Here is a 27,976-nt window from a genome sequence, read left to right as displayed (position 1 = left end):
ACGCCCTTCTGTCCTGTGCAAGCCTCTCCAGCTCAGCAGAGCCTCAGTCTGGTCTCCGTCTACAGTTTCAGCCTCCCTCCCCCCCTTCTCCCCTTGCACTTTCATTAAAAAATCGACAGTTAATTGATGCCTCAGGATTCGTCCTCTCAAGCGATCTCTTCTTTTAGTGAAGTTGTTCTTTACCAGTTTGATTCAGTACCTCCTCATTAGTTATTCCATATACGAGTATAATTTCTCTTCCTTTCTAAATTGCTTATCGTCTACATTTCGCTCAACCCACACAAATACCTTCCTAAAAGTCTTCGTAACACATATATTTGAATTCGGTTTGCAAATTTCCCTTTTTCAGAAACCTTTTATTTGCTACTTTCAGTCTGTGTTTTGTATGCTCTCAACTTTGTCTATCGTCAGTTATTTTGATGACGAAATTTCAAAACTTAAACACTACCTTTATTGTCTTATTTTCTGTTCAAACTCTGTTAACATCGCCTTTTTGATTTGCCAAAATCACGTTACATTTATTTATATTCGTTTTATAGCCTCTCTTCAACACAATCTATTTCGTTCAACTGCTTTTGGAAGTTCTGTGGCGTCTCTGACCAAATTACAGCGCTACCGAAAGAATTTGAAGTTTTTACGTATGATATCACTGAAAGCTTAGATTAAACTGAAATTAGTCGACGATGAATGGAATCCGTTGATTTTTCGACTGCAAGACGCAGTTTACAAAATAAAACTGCTGGGTATTTCACCCTCACTCAAGTATTTAATTCCAATATTTATGAAAAAGAAGCGTTTCGGCGGCTCGCTGCCATCATCAGGTGCCTGTTACTCATATCTCGAATGTTAGATTAGAAAATTTTTATGAAGTACTAAAGAAGTTTTTAAACTTAGTAGCATCCTCTGCATAAAATGTTGACTCGCACTCTACAGGCACGTGTAACATAACAAGAGCTGTACAAATAACAGTTGGGCACATGAGGAAGGCAGCTTTGTGCCTAAACTCATCGGGCCGATAAATATTGGAATAAAATATGAATGAAGCTGGAAAAAGTGTCGTTTTATAAATCTACATTATAGATGCCCCGGAAGCAGATGTGTCGGAAGTTTGGACCTGCGAAGAGAGCAGAGTCTGGGTCACACGTGCGGCTCGGCGGCCTCTCAGCCGCAACAAGCGCGCCCCCTGTCCCGGCCATTGTGCTGCGCGTGAAACGCGGCCCCCCGGCGAACACAGAGCGCCGCGGGGTTCCCCAGCGGGGCGCCACGCCCCCAGCAGATCGCCTGAAAACACTCTTCCCGCCTTCCCTTGTGGCGGCGCCGGGCTAAATATTTCACGCGGCCCGGTGTTTTGTGCGGCGCGTCGCGGCCGCCGTGCTAATGTCCCACCGGCGATTACCAGAGATAAATAAGCGGGCCGGCTCCTCCAGGCCGAGGCCGCAAAACGCGTGTGAATCATTCGGCCGCACAGCTGGGCGTCGCCGACACGGCTTCACTGCTGGGAGGCAGCCGCCTTTCGAGAGCCGACGTGTTCTAAAACGAACCCTACTCCTGCACCACTATCCCTTGACAATGCCACACCAATGAGAAGTCATTATAGACTTTCTCATTCGGAGACGTATGGTAATCTCGAGGTCGTCTGAAATATTATCATGCTTTCCTCATGCACTGGAGTATTACTGAACTCCGCTCCACCCAGGGAGGTTAGGTTCGGAAGTCGACTGTGGAACAAAATATTTTATCTTTAATTATTTTTCTTATCAGACTATTTTACTGACAAAGGTCCATGTAGATTCGAGCTTTTTATTCAGTCATCGGTCTTCTGATTGCCAAACTTTTCATCTCAGAGTAGCACTTGCATCCTACATCATTTATGTCTCCCTCTACAGTCTTTACCCTCTCCAGCTCCCTTTAGTACCATGAATTTTATTCCCTGATGTCTTCGCAGATGTGCTACCATTATTCCTTTCCTCACCGATTCTGCAGAAAGAACCACCTCATTCCTAACCTAATCGGTCCACCTAATTTTCAAAGTTGTTCTGCAGCACCTCATCTCAATTGCTTAGATTTTCTTCTGTTCTCGTTTTCCCACAGTCCATGTTTCGCTGCCGTACAATGCTGTACTCCAAAAGTACATTCTCAAAAATTTCTCTTTGTAATTAAGACCTATATTTGATACTAGGAGACTTCCCTTGGTCAGGAATGCCCTTTTTGACACTGCTGGTCTGCTTTTTATGTATTCTTTGTTCTGTCTGTCAAGGGTTATTTTGCTATGTAACAGAATTTCTTAACTCCATCTACTTCGTGATCATCAGCCCTGATATTAAATTTCTCAATGTTCACAGTTCTGATACTCCTCATTACTTTCGTCTTTATTCGATTTACCCTCAATCCATACACTGTATCCATTAGACCTTTCATTCCATTCTCATCTCCTCTATTTCTTCTTCACTTTCACTGAAAAGATCAATGTCATCAGCAAATATTTTCATAGATATCGTTTACCCGCTCTTGAATCATCCTTTTGTTTCCGTCGTTGCCTCTTCGACGTAGACATTGAACAGCAGGGCCGAAAGACTATACTCCTGTCTTACAGCGTTTTTAATCCGAGCACTTTGCTCTTGGTCGCCCGCTTTTATTATACCCTCTTGGTTCTTGTACATGCTGTGCATTACCCGTCTCTCCCTTCAGCTTATCCCTATTTTTCTCAGAATTTCGAACATCTTGCATCATTTTGCATTGTCGAACGCTTTTCCAGGTCGACAAATCATAGGAATGTGACTTGACTTTTCTTTAGTCTTTCTTCAATTATCAACCGCAACGTCTGCCTCGTCCTTTACCTTTCCTAAAGCCAAGCCGATCGTCATCTAATGCGTCTTCAATTTTCTTTTTCATTCTTCTATATATTATTCTTGTCAGAAACTTGTATGCGTCAGCTGTTAAGCTGATTGTGCGATAATTCTCGCACTTGGCCACCCTCGCTGTCTTCGGAATTGTGTGTATGATGTTTTTCCGAAAGAATGATGGTGTATCGCCAGTCTCATACATTCCAGAAACCAGTCTCATAGATTCTAGACACCAAAGTGAATAATCATTTTATTGCCACTTCCCTCAACGATTTTAGAGATTTCCATGGAGTGTTATCTATCCCTTCTGCCTTATTTGATCTTAAGTCCTCCTTCTCTATCGACCCTTATTTCTTCTTGTATCATACCATAAAACAAGTCCTCCCCTTCATAGCGGCAGCCGGTGTACTCTTTCCACCTTTCCGCTCTCTCTTCTGCATTTAAAGGTGGAAATTCCAATTCCAATCTTAATGTTACCACCCTTGCTTTTGATTTGAATCACCTCGAGGGGAACGATCTATTGATACGTAATCAGCATGGTTTCAGAAAACATCGTTCTTGTGCAACGCAGCTAGCTCTTTATTCGCACGAAGTAATGGCCGCCATCGACAGGGCATCTCAAGTTGATTCCGTATTTCTAGATTTCCGGAAAGCTTTTGACACCGTTCCTCACAAGCGACTTCTAATCAAGCTGCGGGCCTATGGGGTATCGTCTCAGTTGTGCGACTGGATTCGTGATTTCCTGTCAGGAAGGTCGCAGTTCGTAGTAATAGAAGGCAAATCATCGAGTAAAACTGAAGTGATATCAGGTGTTCCCCAGGGAAGCGTCCTGGGACCTCTGCTGTTCCTGATCTATATAAATGACCTGGGTGACAATCTGAGCAGCTCTCTTAGGTTGTTCGCAGATGATGCTGTAATTTACCGTCTAGTAAGGTCATCCGAAGACCAGTATCAGTTGCAAAGCGATTTAGAGAAGATTGCTGTATGGTGTGGCAGGCGGCAGTTGACGCTAAATAACGAAAAGTGTGAGGTGATACACATGGGTTCCAAAAGAAATCCGTTGGAATTCGATTACTCGATAAATAGTACAATTCTCAAGGCTGTCAATTCAACTAAGTACCCGGGTGTAAAAATTACAAACAACTTCAGTTGGAAAGACCACATAGATAATATTGTGGGGAAGGCGAGCCAAAGGTTGCGTTTCATTGGCAGGACACTTAGAAGATGCAACAAGTCCACTAAAGAGACAGCTTACACTACACTCGTTCGTCCTCTGTTAGAATATTGCTGCGCGGTGTGGGATCCTTACCAGGTGGGATTGACCGAGGACATCGAAAGGGTGCAAAAAAGGGCAGCTCGTTTTGTATTATCGCGTAATAGGGGAGAGAGTGTGGCAGATATGATACGCGAGTTGGGATGGAAGTCATTAAAGCAAAGACGTTTTTCGTCGCGGCGAGATCTATTTACGAAATTTCAGTCACCAACTTTCTCTTCCGAATGCGAAAATATTTTGTTGAGCCCAACCTACATAGGTAGGAATGATCATCAAAATAAAATAAGAGAAATCAGAGCTCGAATAGAAAGGTTTAGGTGTTCGTTTTTCCCGCGCGTTGTTCGGGAGTGGAATGGTAGGGAGATAGTATGATTGTGGTTCGATGAACCCTCTGCCAAGCACTTAAATGTGAATTGCAGAGTAATGATGTAGATGTAGATGTAGATTTCCCCGAATATTATCTTGACTTCCCGAATGATGAGTCAGTCCTTCGGAAAGTCATTTCTTTTTCGCTTTCTTCACATTTTTCATGCAGTCATTTTGTCTTACGTTCCTATTTATGTCATTCCTAGGTGACTTGTATCTCTATATTCCTTAATTCGTTGAATATTTTTATATCTTCTTCTTTCGCCCATTAGCTAAAGTACTTGTTCTGTTATCCATGGCCGCACGGGATTAGCCGAGCGGTGTAGGGCGCTGCAGTCATGGACTGTGCGGCTGGTCCGGCGGAGGTTCGAGTCCTCCCTCGGGCATTGGCGTGTGTGTTTGTCCTTAGGATAATTTAGGTCAAGTAGGGTGTAAGCTTAGGGACTGATGACCTTAGCAGTTAAGTCCCGTAAGATTTCACACCGATTTCTGTTATCCATGGTTTCTTCGCAGTTACTTTCCTTGTACCTATGGTTATCTGTAAAACCTCCTTTGATTGCTGTTTTAAGAGATGTCCGTTCCTCTTCAACTGAATTGCCTGTTGAGCTGTTCGTTGGTTGAAGCAGTATCTATGGACTCAGAGACTTCAATTCCATGAATTTTTGACATTTCTCGTGCTGCGTCAATACTTTAACCCATCCTCTCACGGGAGAATGAGACGCACGTGGAAAAGAAACTAGTTACGTCGCAGCGTGAAATTCTATGTTCCGCTACACTGAGGAGCGTGAAATAAAGACTCTCACATATTAGATTTTTGCCTCGTTGACTTGTGAATAAGTCCAGCTGATGTGAACGGATACGGTACTATGTACAGCCTTTGTTTGGTGCAACAAGCACCTGTGAGCGATATATGTACCGTTTGCGCAAGGTGGTTCATGTTTGTAAATATTTCAGTTATGACAAATTTCTTATAAGGTGCTGATTTTTATGCACATGACAACTTGGCGTTAGACCTGAAGATGACAGAAAACTAGATCGAAACCGGTTGTTTCACATAAAGAAACGTTCTATGCGATCTCAGCTGTTGAAAGTTTCTAGTAAGGAAAACAGATCGCTCCTTTGGTATTCTCAAAATGAGAAAATTCAGTCTATGTAATTTACTATAATTACTGTATTTGCTGCGCTTTATGTTACAAAGACTGGAATGTTTCTCCACTGGTTAGAAACCTTGATGTGACTGTGATACTTTCTGGGGTTGTGGTCTAATTCAGGTTTGTTCGTGCTGGGAAATACGTTTCACACTGATGGGAGCAGCTTCGAAACAATCTCCACTTCCATTCGAATAAATTTGTGAAACGAATCTCGATCTTGAAATCTGTGTTATGAAGTACGTTACTTCAGAATGTTCGCAGTTTACGCAACATCGAGAATATGGATATTATGCAATTGCTAACTGACATTGGATACCATATCTTAGCTATATTCCATTTAAAACCAGAAATAGGATGAAAATTCTATTGAGGTAACGAATAATTTCTACCAGTATGTATATCAGACCGTTGTACAGCATTTGGTAATGTTCTTCTACCATCGACGAGTGTAGAATAATCTTCGTGATTATCTCCGTTCTTCTTCGACAGTCGCTATTGCAGTTAACGTAGTTTCTTACGCGCGTCCATTTTCGTGAAGGAGCTGTGCGGCTTGCGAGCCAAATAAAGCCGACAGCGGCCGCTGGAGAGCGCAGTCCACGTCAACGTTAGCTGCCTCCTTCCGTGTGAGAACGCGGAATAATTTCTACCAGTATGTATATCAGACCGTTGTACAGCATTTGGTAATGTTCTTCTACCATCGACGAGTGTAGAATAATCTTCGTGATTATCTCCGTTCTTCTTCGACAGTCGCTATTGCAGTTAACGTAGTTTCTTACGCGCGTCCATTTTCGTGAAGGAGCTGTGCGGCTTGCGAGCCAAATAAAGCCGACAGCGGCCGCTGGAGAGCGCAGTCCACGTCAACGTTAGCTGCCTCCTTCCGTGTGAGAACGCGTTTGTTAAGTACAGTGTTTTCAAGCCTTATGAAATGTTATTTTAGCGTTCTATGTTGCAGCTATTAACATTTTGTGTAACAAGAACGAACCATCAGTCCGTATGAAAAACTGACCACAGCTTAAGGCCCTCGAAATCTTAGCGTTCACGTCCCAGTGAGTAACGTCGCTCCTAGAAACTCAACAGAAAATTAACTGGATTTTCCCGTCTAACTGTAAAGTGAAGGAATTGAGCAGTGAATTGTGAAAATTTATCTACATTTGCAAGATGATTGGGGAGGGGGGGGGGCGGTGTCCGACAAACCATGAATAATTGCTTAGACGAGAGAAATATTTTATTCAAATGCGAGGACGACGTATGAAAATCTTCTTTCACAAGTACACTACAGGTCAAAAGTTTTCGATCACCACTACTGATTTATGGCTAAAACAAGAAATTCATTTTGAATATTTATCATATTCTCGTTCCTAGAATAAAACATGTAAAGTCTAAGCGCCTCTGTTGTGTATCTGACTGATGGTTCGCAAAGAGGTGCGCTGGAAAATATCCATAACAATGACGTGTCTTTTACCTAAGACGGTTTCATTCGAATATACCTCATTCCTTCAGCTGTCTGTGTGGCAATCATTTCGCATTAGTTTACGGTACATTGTTTGCATCTAGCAGTGTGTTTGTGAACATGGTCGGGTTCATACCATATTACATCTACATCTACATCTACATGGATACTCTGCAAATCACATTTAAGTGCCTGGCAGAGGGCTCATCGAACCACCTCCACAATTCTCTATTATTCCAATCTCGTATAGCGCGCGGAAAGAATGAACACCTACATCTTTCCGTACGCTCTCTGATTTTCCATATTGTATCTTGGTGATCGTTACTCCCTATGTAAGTCGGTGTCAACAAAATATTTTCGCATTCGGAGGAGAAAGTTAGTGATTTGAATTTCTTGAGAACATTCTATCGCAACGAAAAACGCCTTTCTTTTAATGATGTCCATCCCAAATACTGTATCATTTCTGTGACACTCTCTCCCTTATTTCGCGATAATACAAAAAGTGCTGCCCGTCTTTGAACTTTTTCGATGTACTCCGTCAGTCCTATCTGGTAAGGATCCCACACCACGCACCAGTATTCTAAAAGAGGACAGACATGCGTAGTGTCGGCAGTCTTGTTAGTAGGTCTGTTACATTTTCTGAGTGTCCAGCCAAAAAAACGCAGTCTTTGGTTAGCCTTCCCCACAACATTTTCTATGTGTTCCTTCCAATTTGAGTTGGTCGTAATTGTAATACCTAGGTATTTTGTTGAATTTACGGCTTTTAGATTAGACTGATTTATCGTGTAACCCAAGTTTAACGAGTTCCATTTAGCACTTTTTCATTATTTAAGGTCAAGTGCCACTATTCGTATCATTCCGATATTTCTTCTAAATCGTTTTGCAGTTTGTTTTGATCTTCTGATGACTTTATTAGTCGATAAACGACAGCGTCATCTGCAAACAACCGAAGACGGCTGCTCAGATTGTCTCCAAAATCGTTAATATAGATAAGGAGCAGCAAAGGGCCTATACCACTACCTTGGGGAAAGCCAGAAATCACTTCTCTCTTACTCGATGACTTTCCGTCAGTTACTACGAACTGTGACCTCTCTGACAGGAAATCACAAATCCAGTCACATAACTGAGACGATATTCCATAAGCACGAAATTTCACTGTGAGCCGCTTATGTGGTACAGTGTCAAAAGCCTTCCGTAAGTCCAGAAATACGGAATCGATTTGAAATCCCTTGTGAATAGCACTCAGCACTTCATGTGAATAAAGAACTAGCTGTGTTTCACAAGAACGATGTTTTCTAAACCCATGTTGACTGTGTGTCAATAGACCGTTTTCTTCGAGGTAATTCACAATGTTCGAACACAATATATGTTCTAAAATCCTGCTGCATATCGACGTTAACGATATGGGCTTGTAATTTAATGGATTACTCCTGCTACCTTTCTTGAATATTGGTGTGACCTGTGCAACTTTCCAGTCTTTGGGTACGGATATTTCGTCGAGTGAATGGTTGTATATGATTGTTAAAGCTAATGCATCAGCATACTCCGAAAGTACTAATGGGTCGAAAGCAGGAGAATGGATTTGAAAAACCTGCTGTAACTGTAGCTATGCATCAGGAAGACTATTCTAATAAGACAGTAGCAACAAATGGTAGCGTAGCCCAGTCTACAGTGATGTATACATTGCAGCGGATAAAGTAAACTGGTGTCATTGCAAATGTTCGGGATCTGGTAAACCCCGAATAATATCATACTTTTACTGCACCTGAAATTCGCGAGGAAGTAAATAGTAAGTCAGCGGTTCTAATGTCTGTCCCAACACTGCAACGCCGTCTTCGTGAATAAATTTAAGGGACTAGATAGCGGCCAAAAAACCTTTCTTACACAGACAGGCTGAAAAGATTGTAATCGGTACAGTAACATAAAAAATGGTACGTGTAACAATCGTCCAAGGCGTTATTCAAGGTCGAATCTAAGTTTGAAATAGTTGGAAGCCATCGTCGAGTGTTAGTTCCTCAGCTTCGTGGAGAACGTATGAAGAATTACTGTGTGACGCCAACGGTGAAGTATGGTGGAGGTTCGATCATGGTGTGGGGATGTTTTTCGGGTGATAAAGTTGGTGATCTAATAAGAATTAATGGAACATTAAAGAAGGAAGGATATCAAAGAACACTGATGAACAACGCAGCTCCATATGGCAAGAGACTTATTGGTTGTGGGTTTGTTCTGCAGCAGAACGATGATCCAAAACTTGTTTCTAAATTGCGCAGAGGTTATTTCAATACAAAAGATAATTGTGGCGAACCGAAGGATATGATTTGGTCAAGGCAGTCACCTAACTTAAATCCCATTAAACTCTTCCGCTATAAAATTGACAGCGAGGTCAGAAAGTGAGGTTCTCTAGTGTTGAAGACGTACGGAATGATTTCCCGCCCTGTTGGACTGCGATATCTTGAAAAACATTACAAAATCTTACGTCTAGAATCCCGAGTTTGTGCAGCTCTTCTGAGGGGAAATGTTGGATACTTGATGAGACTAAAACCTGAACCATAATGTTGGTCTATTTAGTTTGTACGATGCGTTTGTACATGAAAATAAAATATATAGTTGTTGTCACTGGTGACTGAAAACCTTGACCAATACTGTGCGAGTGAACAGGAGAGTGTAGCAAGTAAGTGCTGACGCTGTACTGAATTTCTTTTTACGGTAGGTAATGGGCGAAGTTTGAGTCCAGTTGGGGGTAGACCAACTCAGAAATATCATATTTCAGATACATTTGTTCCAAATAGGACAATATTTCATAGTGAAGTTAGTGACGGCTGGTAACCGTACATCTTGTATGGTAGTATCGACGTTTTCGTGCCTTAAAGTGATTTAGACTTTAAGATGCTTCAAATTGTGCAGCAGCGATCTCTCAAAGCTTTTTTTTTTAAATCTGCGTTTAATATCCCTTCGAAATCAGGATCATTAGCGACGTACGTAATGCAAACCTGTGTTTCGTGTGTGCTTGTATGTGTTCTGGCCGGGTAGTTCATACACATTATAAGTGAAACGAGGAGCCAATTTTCGTCAGCAGCCGAAATCATTAGCGAATATGAAAAACTTCAATACAGCTGATTAGAGTTTCAGGCAGTTGCACTCATTATGAATTTGAGCTCACCATGAAATGACTGAAACTGACGGCGACATGTGTCCTCAGAACAGTATTATAAGTTATGGATTCGCGAAATAATCATTTACACAGAAATTTCAGAACTGTCGTTAAAAAAGTAATTGTTAAAGCAGTAACTAATCACTACAGAGAAGAGTAACAATGATATGAAATTATCAGGAAGAACATTAACACTGGTGTGGTTGAGCAGGAACTCGAAAGGAATCGGATGTGGCCTTATTCCAAGGTACGAACGCTCTTCGTTTGTTAATGTCTGATCGGTCGTGAAACGGAAACTTCAGTGAACATAAAAAAATATTTTATTTGCAACAGTTAGTTAAACGTTCCAGCTACTTCTTTACATAGTCGCCACTCCGACTTACACATTTGTCTAAGTTTCCAATACCCTCGTAATATAAGGCAAAAGCCTGTGCTTTCCGCCCATTCTCTACGCCAGGCTGTGGCTCGTTGTCGGAGCTAAAATGTTTTCATGGCCAGCGGTTCACGTGACCAGAGATGAAAATTACGGGGCTGTAAGGACGGTGATCAATCAGTTCCCATTGGAAAGGCTGCAGGAGCGTCTTCATAGTCACAGCAATTTGTGACCGAGAAAGAAGAACACATTACAGTTTCCTTGTGTGAACTGCAAGAGATCAAGCGGAATCTGCAGCAGGCACTCATACTTGGCGGGAGACACTATTTTCTAGGAATCTTCATGTGCTCATTGCGCACTCAGAACTTAGAAAACGACGTGACACGATCGACGGGCATACTAGAGACACTACCCAAAATATGGGATTTTTTTACTGTAGTTTCCATTTCAAGACCGACTGGACCTTAATAAACGAATAGCCCCGTACATGTCGAGTCTCACATGAAGAGAATCATGTAAGCCACAGAGAACTAAGAGGATGCTGGAACAAGTACTAGACTCGCTACACGTGTCTCCCAGTTCCGCGTACAGCCCTTTTATCCTCACGGACCACACTGGAGGGAGACGCTCGTGACTTTCAGATGGAGAAGTAGTATAGCTTCCATGTTGCACTATATATACAGGATGACCTTCTTCTTTTGCTTCTTAGATGTTACTCAAACTCTTCAGGTTTTATTTGTAGTTCAGGTTTGAAGCCCAATTAGAATTAAGAATGGTGGATTATAGAGGCTGAAAATACTGTAGATGACAGACATATGTAATGAGAGAGAACTACCAGTTCCTCTTCGAAAGCGGGCGAAATGTAATTCCTGGTCCAAATCTCCTTATTTCTGTTTTCGATTAATATTTTAAGGCACTGTAGGCGATGGCCGCATCTGATTTGTCATGACAACCATTCTTCATTGTTTTAAAAATAAATAGAATTTCTTCAGTGTCCTTCTTGTGAACCGGACTTGCGCCTTAAATCTCCCTATCATCAATTCACTGCCGTCAAAATAACAAGATTCTCTTACATTAGTCTTAGTCAATTTACTCCCATGCAGACCCACAGATGAGGGAAAAATCTATACTGAAATATTGTCATATTTATTTTTAGCAGTAACCGCCACATTTACGATCTAAACATGCTGTCTACAAAACGAGCACTATCAGATGCCTAATAGGTTACACAATAAATGAAACCGGTATCTCATCTCAGTGAATCTACATTTTGACGCTTTTTCAACAAAGCTGCTCTCCCTCCCCGTTGAGTGAAAGGACATAACTTCTTAAATATGTTACTAACATGATTCTTTTCGGGAACAGATAGCGAAACGTTCCTCACATCTCATCCACAGAACATGCATAGAATTATTATCACATATATTCCATGAAAAGAGTAAAACAGCTAATTTTTATTGCGAGAAACATAGTTTGAACGAAGTAGGGAAATTTACATCATACAGAATACAACTGATTACTTATAGTATCTAGTTTTAATAAAATAATGAAAGATCTCTTGCAACACAGCATAAATTGGTACAATACCGTAAGATAGATATCTTTGTTACATTTCAGGTGTAATGGTTTGAAATAAAGAACTGACCCTAATCAGAAATTCGGCGGTGACATTCTCTTCAAGAGAGACATAATCCCTTAAGAGTGAGGATTTGGTGTACTAAACGTATTTACAAGTCTAACAATTCACATGCTAACTAGACTGTAATCGTGTGTATGAATGCATGACCGATTTACTTAAATTTAAAACTTTCCATCGTTGATGGAAAGTGGGAACGCAGTCGTATCGTAAGTTGAGATTAGGAATAAAATTGCTTCTGATTGCAAAACTGATTTTAAATTTATTTTTACTGTGTCACGATCGATTTTGGGGCTACCAGCCCACTCCTCAAATGCACTTGGTGTACATACATCTAATAGATGTGAGGTATATTTTTCCTAGGGTCATACATTGCAGTCTTCACCGTCCAGCCGTAGCGTCCACTGTAAAACCTGTCTCCACAACCCCATTCGGGTAAGTGACTCCCTCAGGAGCCAGCACCAGATTTACTCTTATTTAAACAACATGAATATCTAAGTACAAGTCGTTAACATTGATATTCATGCACATTTTTTGAATGTAGAAGCACATTTGAGTGATACTGACTGCAAAAACACATCTTACAACGATTGATTATTTAACCATCTGTGACTAATGTTAAATATACAAACGCAAAGGAGTGATAAATATATGACTATAATGATAATTAAGCGCAACAAATCAGTTGGCTGTTGTTAAAACAAAAGTACGCATACAGACAACATTTCTGACAGGATGAGACCACTATAATATGTGTTCCATTGTTCTACATCTTACTAGATTCGAGCATCCCTTGGGAGTTAGCGGAAAATTGTCACCTGTGATTTAGATTTCAGAGCATTACGTACCGGCACGTTAGCCTGATGGAAAGTAATGCTGTGGTATGCCGTGTGACCAACAATAGTGCAATAGACTAACTAGGTCTTGGCCACGCGGTCATTAAGGTCTTGTGTCATCCGTTCTACGCATTTTCTATATAATTTTGTGACCGACCTCATAAATTAATCTTTAGATAGAAGGTCCGTTGTAACAATACGGAATCAAAACTGCGGATATAGTGGTGAATAAGTGCATAAAACAACTTCAATATACGGCAGGTTAATAAAACAAACAAGGAGCAAAATACGAGTGCATTAATTGCACACAAAAAAATGTGTGCTCTAATTACGATATGCGAAAGACCAAAATTAACAACAGACATTACACGATTCACACTGTACAGTTAGTACTCTAAGATGGCGCTTCACTCTTAACGCATTACGCAGACATTTGCCACGAATTCTTCGATGCTGACTCTGATAACCATGCATTCCGACATCATGTGAGAGAGTATTCTTACTGCGTAAAGGCCGCACGGATTCCGGCCTTATTCAGCTCTATCTGGTAAGATAAAGAGCTCAGGGCTCAAATGCCACCATGTGGTGCACAGTATCGCGAGTTTACCAAGGATCTCCTTTCCAGGAAGTTACGGTTTACCACACAATTCAACGCAAAAGTATCCCAAATTTTTGTTGTTACGCGGCCGATAAACGACCATAGTAAACCGCATATAATGAACTCACACAAAATAAGATCCCCAGAAACTCCAGTCGACGCCTTGGCCTGTTGATTCACGGAAAATTGGGTGATCGAGATAATATTAAAATTGCCTAGTTGGCAGGGAACCACGAGTGTACTGAAGATGCCTCACTTCAGAAAAGATATTAGTTATAAATATCATGAAGTAATTTATGGAATTGGTTCGCATACTTAAACTGGGAGAGGACATGTAATGGCAAAAGTCATGAAGTTGACTGTCACTCTCTCGCGTTAGCAATGTGTCACCAGAGGTACTCTAACAAAAGCGGCGGCAGGGTCTGTCACAGGCAACGGCTCCGATACATGAGTCTCCAGGGGAATCTCCACGAGTCTTTGTAGTGGCCCTTTGTTCACCGCTTCCCCGTAAGTCCTTTATATCAGAGCCTACGTTATCTCACTTGATCAGAGGTCATGGACTGCGCTCAGTTCGACAGTCATTTGCCATAGTGAACAGCAGCTAAAGAGCCATCTTCTGCCACCAGGCTGCGCGTGAGAAATGAGTCACTACGGTACATCGAAAGCTCTCTCTCCCACTTCGCTCGCCGGTGTTCATGTGACTTGCATTGAAATAGATACGAAAGCTAAACTATCACATCCAATCTAATTTTAAACTCTTACTGAGTCGGTGTCACATGGCAGGGACTTTTCACTTGCTGTAATAAGAATTCGTTTTATAGTTATTCTTCTCTTGGTATAAAGGAATAAACAAGTAGAAAGAATATAAAGTGCCCTGGAAAAGCATTTGATCTATTTATGGGAGACACTACAAAAGGAGATGGAGTCCAAAACGCATCTTTGAGACGATAGGTCTCTACCTTTACTGTAGTAAAGTTTAGTGCCCGCCTTCATGAATAGTGCAGTACAGTTTAGTTTATCTGAACATGCCTTACAGATCATTGAAGCGTGGAGTGTGTTCGTGTGACAAGCAGTATCAACAGAACATTCGATAACGAACTGCCCGCGGAAAGCAGGAATGACGGAACGCCGATGTCCGCCTGGATAGCTGAGAGGCAACAGTCTGCTTTCGGCTGCGGTGGGGCGAGGACGTCCGCTGCGCCCCGCCGTGCGCGACCGTGAGCGCTTGCTTGTGTTTACCTTCTCGCGGCGCGAGTTGTATTTGTTCCAAGTTCAGTGGTGCGACTATGGCACACACATGGCGTCACGATACGATCAAAATTACTTTCCAAGCAGATCACGCGCGTCCTCGAGCCTATGAAATAGAACATTTCATACGCGACGATCTACGTTTAGATCCGTCGACTGTCGTCGGAATACATTTTTCTATAACGGCGAGCGTGGTTTATGTTAAAATGACCAGTGCAGAGATCTGCGCGACAGTGGTGTCTAAATACTCGAACTCACTCAGATTCAAACATTCTGACGGGCATATCGGTGCAGTGACGTTGGATCATGCGGACATGGGCCTAAGGACTGTACGGGTTTTTGAGCTCCCCTTCGAGGTCCCAGAGGAAGTTGTCAAGGACGCCTTCCGACCATATGGCAATGTCATCAGTCACCTTGCAGAAAAGTGGCAAACTTTGTCGACGTATAAGGTCTACAATGGTGTGCGCCAAATTAAACTTGAGCTCAAGAAACATGTGCCGTCCTATTTGAACATCGGTGGCTGTCGTGCAATCATAATGTACGATGGTCAACCACGTACCTGTTCCGGATGTGGGCAGGAAGGCCATGTTCGATCGAGCTGCTTACAACGTAGAATTACGCAGACACCAGTGGGAGACTCCGTTTCCCCGACGGGGACGACAATCCTGCCCCTCACGTACGCTCGGACGACGATGCGCACCATAGATGAGGACGACAAGGGCGATCGGTCTCGTCCATCGACGTCAGAAGGACCAAGGGAGGAAGAGGAAGGACTCCAGATGCCAACCCATATGTCGCCTCCTCCGCAGCAACACCAGCAGCAACATTCCCACGGAATCCAGACGCAACATAACAATGAGAACGAGATGGACGTGGACGCGAACATTGTCCCGTACGCGGCTTTCCTAGCGGAAGGTGATACGACGCTGGATTGTCTCCCGCATTCGGATACGGATGTCCACGTTCGAAAGCAACGTTCGCCTCGACGACGCAAGCGACTTAGGCGGACCCCTTCTGACAATTGCCTCCTACACATGGCCGGTCAAGAAGGTGACATCTCGTCAGACGGCATGGATGCTGCGCCTGTTGAGGATCTAAGTGGTGTAGACGGTTCACTTGCCCATACTACGAGTGCCCAGTTACAACTTGCACCACAGATGCAGCAGGTCGCGTCGATGGATGGCGCTCCGTCTACCTCTACCAAAGACGTCGTGCGTGAGAGAAATTTAGGCGCCGATCAGCTACACAGCATCGTGTTGCACCCACTGTGGTCGGGTGATGTTGAGGAACTTCCTGGAGAGGGCACGGGTGACAAGGGAGGGGGTGGCATTGGGGATGCCACTCCTAACGTGAAAGACTCATAATTTGTCACGGGTTCGGTGGGTCTGGCATCTCATGCGATTATCCTCGATTGCCATGGCGTCTACCCTAGGTGAAGAGGCTAGGCAGCACACCTTTCGCCTTGCCACAATCAATATCAACGCGATAAGGGCACCACACAAACTGACAATGCTACAACGCATGCTCGATGCGGCGGACATCGACATGGCCCTCTTGCAGGAAGTATGTGTCGCCAGTTTCCCTGACTTCTACGGATATACCACCCACATCTCCCACACCTCTTCTACCGATTGTGGTGTGGCTGTCCTGCTACGGGACGGCTTGGCGGCTACGGACCTATTGTACTTACCGAGTGCAAGAGCCATGGCAGTAACTGTCAACGGTGTACGACACATCAATGTATATGCCCCTTTAGGGTCAGGGAGAGATCGGGCCCGCTTTTTTTCGGAAGATATTACGCCTCTATTTATGGGCTGCATATACGATATGGTGATCGGAGGAGATTTTAACTGTACATTATCTCCGTCTGACCAGCAGCCACATCACGTCCCGTGTGCGGAATTGGAAATACTAGTGCGTGATCTCCACCTGATCGACACGTGGCGCCACATCCATGGCCCAGCTCCTGGTTACACCCATTATGCAAGCCATTTATCAAGTCGGTTAGACAGGATTTACGTCACAAGCACCCTTTCTACGGCGACGAGAGGAGCAGAGCTCTGGCCCACTGCATTCACCGACCACACAGCCTATATTTGCACTATTGCCCTCCAACCTGCACGTGTGTGGCGCAGTAGGCCCCCCTGGAAACTGAACGTCGCTCACCTGGACGAGCCGGCATGTAAAGGTGCTATCGAAGAGTCGTGGAACGCGTCCTTACAGCGTCGTGGTTGTTACCGATCGACCCTCAGTTGTTGGATCGAATGTGCGATGCCTGCTCTTAGGCGCACCTTCATGGCTTACGGCCGGGAAGCAGCGGCATGGAAGAGGAGCACGGAAAACTTTTATTACACCGTCCTACGGGAATGTCTTGCTATGGAGCCCTCACCTGACAGGCAGATCATAGTCAATCGCGCGAAAGCGCAGCTCGTCTCCTTAGCACGCCATCATTTACAGGGTGCTGTTATACCGGTCGCGTGCTCCAGACATGATACAATCAGAAATGCCATCTATGCACCACGTGCTCCTAGAACGCAGGAGGCGCCGTAGGGCTCTGGTAACCGACATGATAACCGACGACGGTCGACACGTGGTAGAACAAGCAGTTATAGCAGAAACCTTCTATGGGCATTACGCTCAACTTTATTCAGCAGCGCTCCCTGATATGGCGACGGTAGACACCGTTTCAGCACATGTCCACGGTACAGTTCCACCAGACATGGTACCGACATTACTGGGAGACGTGACAGAAGAGGAAGTGCTCGACGCCATTGGTAGAGGTGCTCCCCATAAATCGCCAGGAATCGACGGATTACCGTTAGAGTTCTATCGAGCCTTTAAACAACTGTTGGTACCGTGTTTGATTGAAATTTGTCAGGAATTGATGCCCCCGGGTATAACATTGCCTCATTGCGTTCTTGGAAGGTCTGATTGTCCCATCCATAACCCGAAGGGACGGAATCATGTCCGCGATTATCGCCCCTTAAAGTTATTGAACAGCGACTTCAAGCTCTTTTCGAGACTGCTGTCAGAACGTATTCGCGGCACACTATTGCACGTCCTGTCCAGCGATCAGACGTCCTTGGGGGGACCCAACAAAATCAGAACTGCGTTATGTCGGTACAGAGATCTCATCTAACTTGCACGGGTGAAACGTTTGCCGGCAGCCCTGGCGTCTATCGACTTTAGTCAGGCTTTTGACCGTGTGGGCCACACTTTCCTCACGGCCGCATGGAATACCCCGACCCCTTTATCACAGTGTTGACACGCCTTCTGCATGGTGATACTTCTCGAGATCTTGTTAATGGAAGACTGACGGCACCCATGCCGATCCGCCGATCGGTACGACAGGGATGTCCATTATCAATATTGTTATTTGCGTTGGCCTTAGAACCTTTGTTGTGTGGTCTCTCAGACAGGCTCACTGGGATACAGTTCGGCGGCTCCATCTATCGCTGCACCGCCTATGCGGATGATTTGATGAGCGTCATACGTGGAGCTGACGACATGGCTGCGGCTTTGGACTGGATTGCAACCTACGGTACAGCTTCTGGTAGCCAAATCAACGTTGACAAGTCCGTCGCCTTGAGCATCGGGATTTGGCTACCGCCGGAACACATTACCCCCTTATGCTTCAGTGATACTGTACGCTGCTTGGGCTTAGATTTCATGAACGACATGCGACGCGCGACGACGCTCAATTATCGACGCCTTCTTCACCAAAATAGGGCCGGAATATCAAATCAGCGCTTGCGATCCCTCAACGTCGTTCAGCGGGCGTATTATGCCAATGCATACCTTGCGTCCCGCATACCGCATGTCGCCCAAACGCTACCCATTCCGAAACCCTTGGCTCGTAGCATTATGGCAGCGCTGGGATACTTCGTCACCGCTGGTATGTTACTGAAGATCAGATACGTATCTCTTACTCTCCCCAAGGAAAAAGGTGGTTTCGGCCTAGTTAACGTCCATGATAGGGCCATTGCCCTCTATGTTAGCTCACATTTATGTCTGCTGCGCCGTTGTCCTACGAGCCTCACGAGTCTGCTTCTGACGGCGCTGCGACCTGCATCACTAAGAGCGCCCGTGCCATTACAGGACATCCCAGCGCCCCTCTTTTATATAGGACGTTTCTATTTAGAACAAAGTTATTGCAGTGTAGCGCTCACGACACCGCGAATGGCCACAACTCGACGCCTATATCACGACATGCTGCAACGCCGTCCCCTAAATGTGGTCGAACTAAAATATCCTGACGTACGGTGGCGCGTGGTGTGGAAGACTGTACACGATGCCATGCTTGATTCCGATGTTTCCCAATGGTACGTAGTCGTTAATGGGAAGCTGGTGACGCAAGAACGTCTCTACAATATCCACATGGCAGAATCTCCCAATTGTGTTGGTTGTAATACAGTAGATTCCGACGAGCACCGCCTCAACTGTGGAGAGGCGGAACCGGTTTCGCACCTTGTGCGGCAGATGCTGGCTTATCTCTTGCGAGTTAGGCCGGAGCATATATCAGCACGCACATTATTGTTTCCGGATGAGACATTTTACCCTACGACTCGAACCAAGTCTGTCACCTGGATACGTGGACATGCAGTCCATTACCTCTGTAGTGACGGACACAAGAATTTACTTGACTTCTGGCTCTATGTGCAAGAAAGACATCATGCTATTTCCGGGCATACCAGATATCGACAATGCTTCGCAAACTACCTCTGGAGTGCCTTTCACAGCCCGCCGTGTAGCTGGAATGTTCCAGGCAGTGGTAGATAGGTCAAAACGAACTGTAAACGGTCATATATTGAACAATCTTTATCAGTGGGCTCAGTCGTTGGGAAGCCTAACTACGAAGTGGTGGCTTTATTTTCAGTTATTTATGTTTACTATCTTCGATGGTGTCTTCATTCTGTTTTAGTTTTCCAGGCTTGATTAAATATGACTGTTCGCACATTGATATCTATATAAATAAAAAAATAAAAAATAAAAATAAAAAACAATTAAAAAATAATTAAAAAATACTTTCCGCACCCTACTAGAAATACCCTTCCCCCATTCATTCCATCGTGTTTTTGTGGGTTGATGCACACACGTTAGTCCCGTATAGTGCAGTTTCTTCACATTTTCGATGGGGGGTGGTTAGGTATAGTTAGGAAGGCAACGCCTGAAGAGGTAGGAGTTCATTTTTGTTTGGCAGGGACACAAGTGGCGGTGCCCCGTAGGGATGGCTATGATTTTGTTTTGTTTCTTTAGTTAGAAAAAAAAAGAGATCAGCGCGGCCGAATGCTGTGCAAAAAGGCCCGGGTTCGAATCCCGGATGGGTCGGAGATTTTTTCCGCTCAGGGACTGGGTCTAGTGTAGTCGTCATCATCGTATCATCTCCATCGATACGCAAGTCACCGAAGTGGCGTCAACTCAAAAGACTTGCACCAGGCGACCGGTCTACCCGACGGGAGGCCCTAACCACAAGACATTTCACTTCATGGAATGCCGATGGGGAACACAACTTTTCCATATCGGAAAGCTTCTAAATTCATTTGGGAGGATATCATAAACTAGGTCTATTAAAAGAGGAAAACTTTACCAATGTCTCTATCTCATGAAATACATTTATTTATTATGTCTGAAGTGTCATTCTATTAGTTGCTTCAATAGGTAGTACCAATATAATTTTAATAGCGGCGCTATTTTTTAGTTTTACTACCTCTTATGTAGTACTTCTGTTTCATATGTTGACACAGAATACACAGGGGGAAAATTTAAAACAAAAAGAGCGACTGTTTATCAATTTTCTAGCAACGAGATTTCTCGACTTAAAACGTAAATCGTGGTTGCTCTAGAACAGGTTGTCAGCTTGTTCCCTACCACCCACTAGTTGACGTTAAAGCTATCATGGTGGGTGATGGGCGGTGTGGGCCTTAGAAACATTTTCATTAAGTTTTCAAGAAATTTTTACGTAAAGTACTAAGTGAGTAATTATTACGAAATCCTTTAATTTGCTATAGCTCTGATTTTTAAGTTATATATTCTACGAAGCACTTCGTATTCTACATAACAAATTTATTGCTGCCTCTATCCATTTCCCACAGCTTAGCAAGGCGGTGTTCCGCAAAGAAATATTTTGGAACTTACTTCTCAACTTTGTAAATTACCATTACTGTCGAACCTTTGGGTACTTAGAAATTTAGCTGTTAATAGAGTGCCCTGCTCTAGAAATACATGTGATTTTTTCAGCCAAAAATTAAATAATTTTTGTTAATCCACAAATCTTTTATTGACTCTTTGCTTACCCTAGATCTTAATAATTGATGCTGAGAATTTCTAGAGTATTTCGAGTTGAAAAGAGACATGTTATTTTACTTACCACAGCGAGATTTATCGCATCATATTACATTCACAGTTCGTACGCTTCCACAGAGAGAAGTAGGTTCGTAAATTCCTCTGGAGAAAATTTCCCTAGACAGTCACGTCAAACTAAGGCGAATAGATGCTATCTCACTGAAAGCAGCTCCAAGACACAGATGTTCCTCTATACAGCAGAAGAAAAGACGCAATGCGACAGTGTCCAACTATGAAACAGATACGAGACAGAATGAGTCTGAACGTGACTTCCATATATGTTGAGGTCACATGACGCTACAGTGACCAGCAGTAGGGAGACCTGGAATTCATCACCTGGCAGTGCTCCAACTTCCACGTTGCTCGAGACACGTCGGTGGACATTCTATGTACCCTCTGTACCCTCCTACCTCAAAATACATAATATTTTATTCCGAGTTAGGCCTACCAACGAACCACTATTATGTATTAACTGATTGTTTAACTTATACGTGGCTTGCAAAGCTGTTTTCCTGTGTGTTACATTCAACTTTCTGTTTTCCCTCCGGGTGAACAAATGCAGGCTCTAACAGGCATGAACACAGATATACTTATCTGCGACTGAGGATAGTGTACTGAACATCAGTATTAACTTTGTATGAAGACTAATGATTAAGAATTTTAGGAGTAGTACGTTTTTAGGTTGGTTAGTACCTTCAAAATACATGTAGCAGAAGCAAGTCATTAATTGTTATTTTCCTCTGGGCAGCAGGTCGGAAGTTGAAGAGTGGACGAGTGTATGCAAAACGGTTAGTCTACACTGACAGTTGTTGTAGTCCAGTCAGTGGCGCAGTGATGACCGTACGGAAAACATTAAGTAGTAACTCATGTGGCACATCTTTCGGAAGACTGTTACACACCAAGAAAAAACAACCAACACATTGTTTTGCGTGCGTACTAAGGTACTAAATATAAAAATATTTATACTTATGCCCTTATACCCTGTATATCCTTCTTAGGAATTCTATCTGTGCATTCATGTTTGGACTAGGATAATAGATCAAAATCACTTGATTGGATGGTGTTCTCTCCTACTGCTGATGAACTTAGCTTCGAAAGAAGTGTTTTGACAGCTCGTCATTTCGTCCCCGAGTCCCCTATTCTCGTTACTAAGCTTCTAACCACTGCAGGGCTGCACTAACACATGTGTGGAGGTCTTCCTCTTACGATAGGTACTGGACTTAAATCTTGTGATTTAAAAATTGTACACTTAGAATGTTAATGTCATCATAAATGAGTCAACGTATGACAGAAGGAACTTTAGTGTCTTGTGACAGTGACAGAAGAGGTCTGAAGCCTCCAAACAGAAATAAAGAAAGCTACTATGAGGTGGACATTCTGCCGGCAATGGAGTCCTAAAGGAGAATGTCTGGTAGAAAATGAAGCAGCACGACTTCTGATATTTCATTGCAAGAGTAAAAGCCTTGTGATAAATACCTGGGCCACCATTGCACGTGCCCAAATTTTGGTCTGAAGCCTCCAAACAGAAATAAAGAAAGCTACTATGAGGTGGACATTCTGCGGGCAATGAAGTCCTAAAGGAGAATGTCTGGTAGAAAATGAAGCAGCACGACTTCTGATGTTTCATTGCAAGAGTAAAAGCCTTGTGATAAATACCTGGGCCACCATTGCACGTGCCCAAACTTTGAGGATGCCGGCTGCAACGTTTCTTCTCCCGGTTCAGCTCTACATTGACCATTCAGCTGCGTGCAGTATCCCGCTTTGCTGAAGTGATAGCTGTGCATCGTGCAAGAGCTCCACCGAACACCGAAAGTTTTGAACAGTAATCCAGATCCATGATTGCTCAATCGCCTCCCATAGAACATGGTGATTCGCCAGTGCTTTCTTCATTCCGTTGTAAATATGGGCGTCAGATATCCGTACAAATACTTTCATGTCTCTGAACTGATACGCAAACCATTCTAACATGAATCGTGGGCGACAGTGTGTTTTATTTATTTTGTGATGGTCACCTGTCCATGGGGAGAAACCGGATGCACATGTTTGGCCACTTTCTTACTATACTATTGACTACTGAGAAACGACGTTAGGATTATGAGCAGTACCATTTCATCCCGCGTAAAAATTCGCCCACGAGGCAGTGGCTTCACCTACATACTCCATGCTGCCCTTTGGCAAGCGGTAAGCAACGCTCCATGTCGCCTGCTACGTTCGCGTTCCTGCCACTGGCACGTTTCTACGCGCACCGAGCCGTCTTAGTCTACATCTACATCTACATCTACGTCCATACTCCGCAAGCCACCTGACGGTGTGTGGCGGAGGGTACCTTCAGTACCTCTATCGGTTCTCCCTTCTGTTCCAGTCTCGTATTGTTCGTGGAAAGAAGGATTGTCGGTATGCCTCTGTGTGGGCTCTAATCTCTCTGATTTTATCCTCATGGTCTCTTCGCGAGATATACGTAGGAGGGAGCAATATACTGCTTGACTCTTCGGTGAAGGTATGTTCTCGAAACTTCAATAAAAGCCCGTACCGAGCTACTGAGCGTCTCTCCTGCAGAGTCTTCCACTGGAGTTTATCTATCATCTCCGTAACGCTTTCGCGATTACTAAATGATCCTGTAACGAAGCGCGCTGCTCTCCGTTGGATCTTCTCTATCTCTTCTATCAACCCTATCTGGTACGGATCCCACACTGCTGAGCAGTATTCAAGCAGTGGGCGAACAAGCGTACTGTAACCTACTTCCTTTGTTTTCGGATTGCATTTCCTTAGGATTCTTCCAATGAATCTCAGTCTGGCATCTGCTTTACCGACGATCAACATTATATGATCATTCCATTTTAAATCACTCCTAATGCGTACTCCCAGATAATTTATGGTATTAACTGCTTCCAGTTGCTGACCTGCTATTTTGTAGCTAAATGATAAAGGATCTATCTTTCTGTATATTCGCAGCACATTACACTTGTCTACATTGAGATTCAATTGCCATTCCCTGCACCATGCGCCAATTCGCTGCAGATCCTCCTGCATTTCAGTACAATTTTCCAGTGTTACAACCTCTCGGTACACCACAGCATCATCTGCAAAAAGCCTCAGTGAACTTCCGATGTCATCCACCAGGTCATTTATCTATATTGTGAATAGCAACGGTCCTATGACACTCCCCTGCGGCACACCTGAAATCACTCTTACTTCGGAAGACTTCTCTCCATTGAGAATAACATGCTGCGTCCTGTTATCTAGGAACTCCTCAATCCAATCACACAATTGGTCTGATAGTCCATATGCTCTTACTTTGTTCATTAAACGACTGTGGGGAACTGTATCGAACGCCTTGCGGAAGTCAAGAAACACGGCATCTACCTGTGAACCCTTGTCTATGGCCCTCTGAGTCTCGTGGACGAATAGCGCGAGCTGGGTTTCACATGACCGTCTTTTTCGAAACCCATGCTGATTCCTACAGAGTAGATTTCTAGTCTCCAGAAAAGTCATTATACTCGAACACAATACGTGTTCCAAAATTCTGCAACTGATCGACGTTAAAGATATAGGTCTATAGTTCTGCACATCTGTTCGAAGTCCCTTCTTGAAAACGGGGATGACCTGTGCTCTTTTCCAATCCTTTGGAACGCTACGCTCTTCTAGAGACCTACGGTACACCGCTGCAAGAAGGGGGGCAAGTTCCTTCGCGTACTCTGTGTAAAATTGAACTGGTATCCCATCAGGTCCAGAGGCCTTTCCTCTTTTGAGCGATTTTAATTGTTTCTCTATCCCTCTGTCGTCTATTTCGATATCTACCATTTTGTCATCTGTGCGACAATCTAGAGAAGGAACTACAGTGCAGTCTTCCTCTGTGAAACAGCTTTGGAAAAAGACATTTAGTATTTCGGCCTTTAGTCTGTCATCCTCTGTTTCAGTACCATTTTGGTCACAGAGTGTCTGGACATTTTGTTTTAATCCACCTACCGCTTTGACATAAGACCAAAATTTCTTAGGATTTTCTGCCAAGTCAGTACATAGAACTTTACTTTCGAATTCATTGAACGCCTCTCGCATAGCCCTCCTCACACTACATTTCGCTTCGCGTAATTTTTGTTTGTCTGCAAGGCTTTGGCTATGTTTATGTTTGCTGTGAAGTTCCCTTTGCTTCCGCAGCAGTTTTCTAACTTGGTTGTTGTACCACGGTGGCTCTTTTCCATCTCTTACGATCTTGCTTGGCACATACTCATCTAACGCATAATGTACGACGGTTTTGAACTTTGTCCACTGATCCTCAACACTATCTGTACTTGAGACAAAACTTTTGTGTTGAGCCAACAGGTACTCTGAAATCTGCTTTTTGTCACTTTTTCTAAACAGAAAAATCTTCCTACCCTTTTTAATATTCCTATTTACGGCTGAAATCATCGATGCCGTAACCGCTTTATGATCGCTGATTCCCTGTTCTGCGTTAACTTTTTCAAATAGTTCGGGTCTGTTTGTCACCAGAAGGTCTAATATGTTATCCCCACGAGTCGGTTCTCTGTTTAACTGCTCAAGTTAGTTTTCAGATAAAGCACTTAAAAAAATTTCACAGGATTCTTTGTCCCTGCCACCCGTTATGAACGTTTGAGTCTCCCAGTCTATATCTGGCAAATTAAAATATCCACCCAGAACTATAACATGGTGGGGAAATCTACTCGAAATATTCTCCAAATTATCCTTCAGGTGCTCAGCCACAACAGCTGTTGAGCGAGGGGGCCTATAGAGACATCCAATTACCATGTCTGAGCCTGCTTTAACCGTGACCTTCACCCAAATCATTTCACATTTCGGATCTCCGTCAATTTCCTTCGATACTATTGCACTTCTTATCGCTATATACACGCCTCCCCCTTCACTGTTCAGCCTGTCTCTACGGTATACATTCCAATCTGAGTTTAGGATTTCATTACTGTTTACGTCTGGTTTCAGCCAACTTTCTGTCCCTAGTACTATATGGGCATTGTGACCGTTTATTAATGAGAGCAGTTCTGGGACCTTTCTATAGACGGTCCTGCAGTTTACTATTAGCACATTAACATTGTTATTACCTGTTGCATTTTGCCTACTCCTACCTTGCCGCGTCTCAGGAGGCGTCTTGTCGGGCCTAGGGAGGGGATTCTCTAACCTAAAAAACCCCCATGTGCACTCCACACGTACTCCGCTACCCTTGTAGCCGCTTCCGGCGTGTAGTGCACGCCTGACCTATTCAGGGGGACCCTACATTTCTCCACCCGATAGCGGAGGTCGAGAAATTTGCACCCCAGATCTCCGCAGAATCGTCTGAGCCTCTGGTTTAAGCCTTCCACTCGGCTCCAAACCAGAGGACCGCGATCGGTTCTGGGAACGATACTACAAATTGTTAGCTCTGATTCCACCCCGCGAGCGAGGCTTTCCGCCTTCACCAATTCCGCCAACCACCTGTACGAACTGAGGATGACCTCTGAACCCAGACGGCAGGAGTCATTGGTGCCGACATGAGCAACAATTTGCAGTCGGGTGCACCCAGTGCTCTCTATCGCCGCCGGTAGGGCCTCCTCCACATCTCGGATGAGGCCCCCCGGCAAGCAGACAGAGTGAACACTGGCCTTCTTCCCCGACCTTCCCGCTATTTCCCTAAGGGGCTCCATCACCCGCCTAACGTTGGAGCTCCCAATAACTAATAAACCCCTCCCCCCGTGTGCCTGCTCGGACCTTGCTGAAGGAGCAGCCACATGTCCACTGACAGGCAGAGCGGGCGATGCCACACGGCCAGCCTCCACATTGACCCTACGCCTCGTGCGCCGCGAACGCCGCTGAACCCGCCACTCCCCTTGGAGAGAGGGTGGTCCAACCGCGCCCGGTACCCGCGAAGATGTCTCGACAGCAGGGACAGTGTGTGAAGCATGTAACACCTGGGGTGTACCCTGCGACGCACCAGACTCCCCACTGCCGCTACACTCCGAGGCAGCAGCCTGAAGACGGCTGACCGCGGCCATCAACACGCTCAGCTGTTCGCGAACAGTGGCCAGCTCCTCCTGCGTCCGTACACAGCAGTCACACATCCTATCTATCCTAAGGATCAATTTACTGAAGAGAGTTGTTCAACCTTTAACTAGACTGCTAATTCACTAAAGGCGGCTGTTTATTCACTAAACTGGGGTTGCTAGCCACTTCTTGTAGAAAACAATGAAAATTGCACTACCTGTCTCTGGACTGTATTGAGAACAAACACTAGCACTACTGGCACTATGGTTGACTAAAGGGACTCTCTCTGACTATATTCAAAACAAACACGAAATCTATTGAACACTATTAATAGCACCAGACAATTAAAGCTTCCTAAAAGCAAATACACACGGAAGAAGAAGTGACAAGTAAGAAAAATACAGTTAATACTTAAATTAAGGTAGCTCGCTGCACAGCAGACGTGAAGCAGACGGCAGTTACGTCGTCTTATTGGTTCAAATGGCTCTGAGCACTATGCGACTTAACTGCGGAGGTCATCAGTCGCCTAGAACTTAGAACGAATTAAACCTAACTAACCTAAGGACATCACACACATCCATGCCCGAGCCAGGATTCGAACCTGCGATAGTCGTCTTATTCCACGGCACCTTAGTCCTTGGTTTGCACTTTCAGTACTGTTGTTTCTCCACTGTTCCCTGTGGAGGGCGATGAGCAGAGGTACATGCTTGGTACGTTGCCT

General features: G+C 44.1%; 1 protein-coding gene across 3 annotated transcripts in view; it reads left to right on the top strand.

The window, feature by feature from the left end:
* LOC126191384 (lachesin-like) overlaps positions 1–27,976 on the top strand; it is a 945,166-nt gene that overhangs the window by 772,421 nt on the left and 144,769 nt on the right. For 2 of the 3 annotated variants that reach the window (XM_049932237.1, XM_049932236.1), the window contains exon 7: positions 12,607–12,678. The exons of the other annotated variant lie outside the window; for it this stretch is intronic. In XM_049932237.1, the coding sequence (XP_049788194.1) occupies positions 12,607–12,678 (72 nt within the window). The remainder of the gene's footprint in view (positions 1–12,606; positions 12,679–27,976) is intronic. 3 annotated transcript variants of the gene reach the window in all.

Source organism: Schistocerca cancellata, chromosome 6 (assembly GCF_023864275.1).
Source record: "Schistocerca cancellata isolate TAMUIC-IGC-003103 chromosome 6, iqSchCanc2.1, whole genome shotgun sequence".
NCBI classification, from domain to species: domain Eukaryota; kingdom Metazoa; phylum Arthropoda; class Insecta; order Orthoptera; family Acrididae; genus Schistocerca; species Schistocerca cancellata.
The sequence above is the reverse complement of the archived record's forward strand: the minus strand, read 5'-3'. Positions and strand labels throughout refer to the sequence as shown.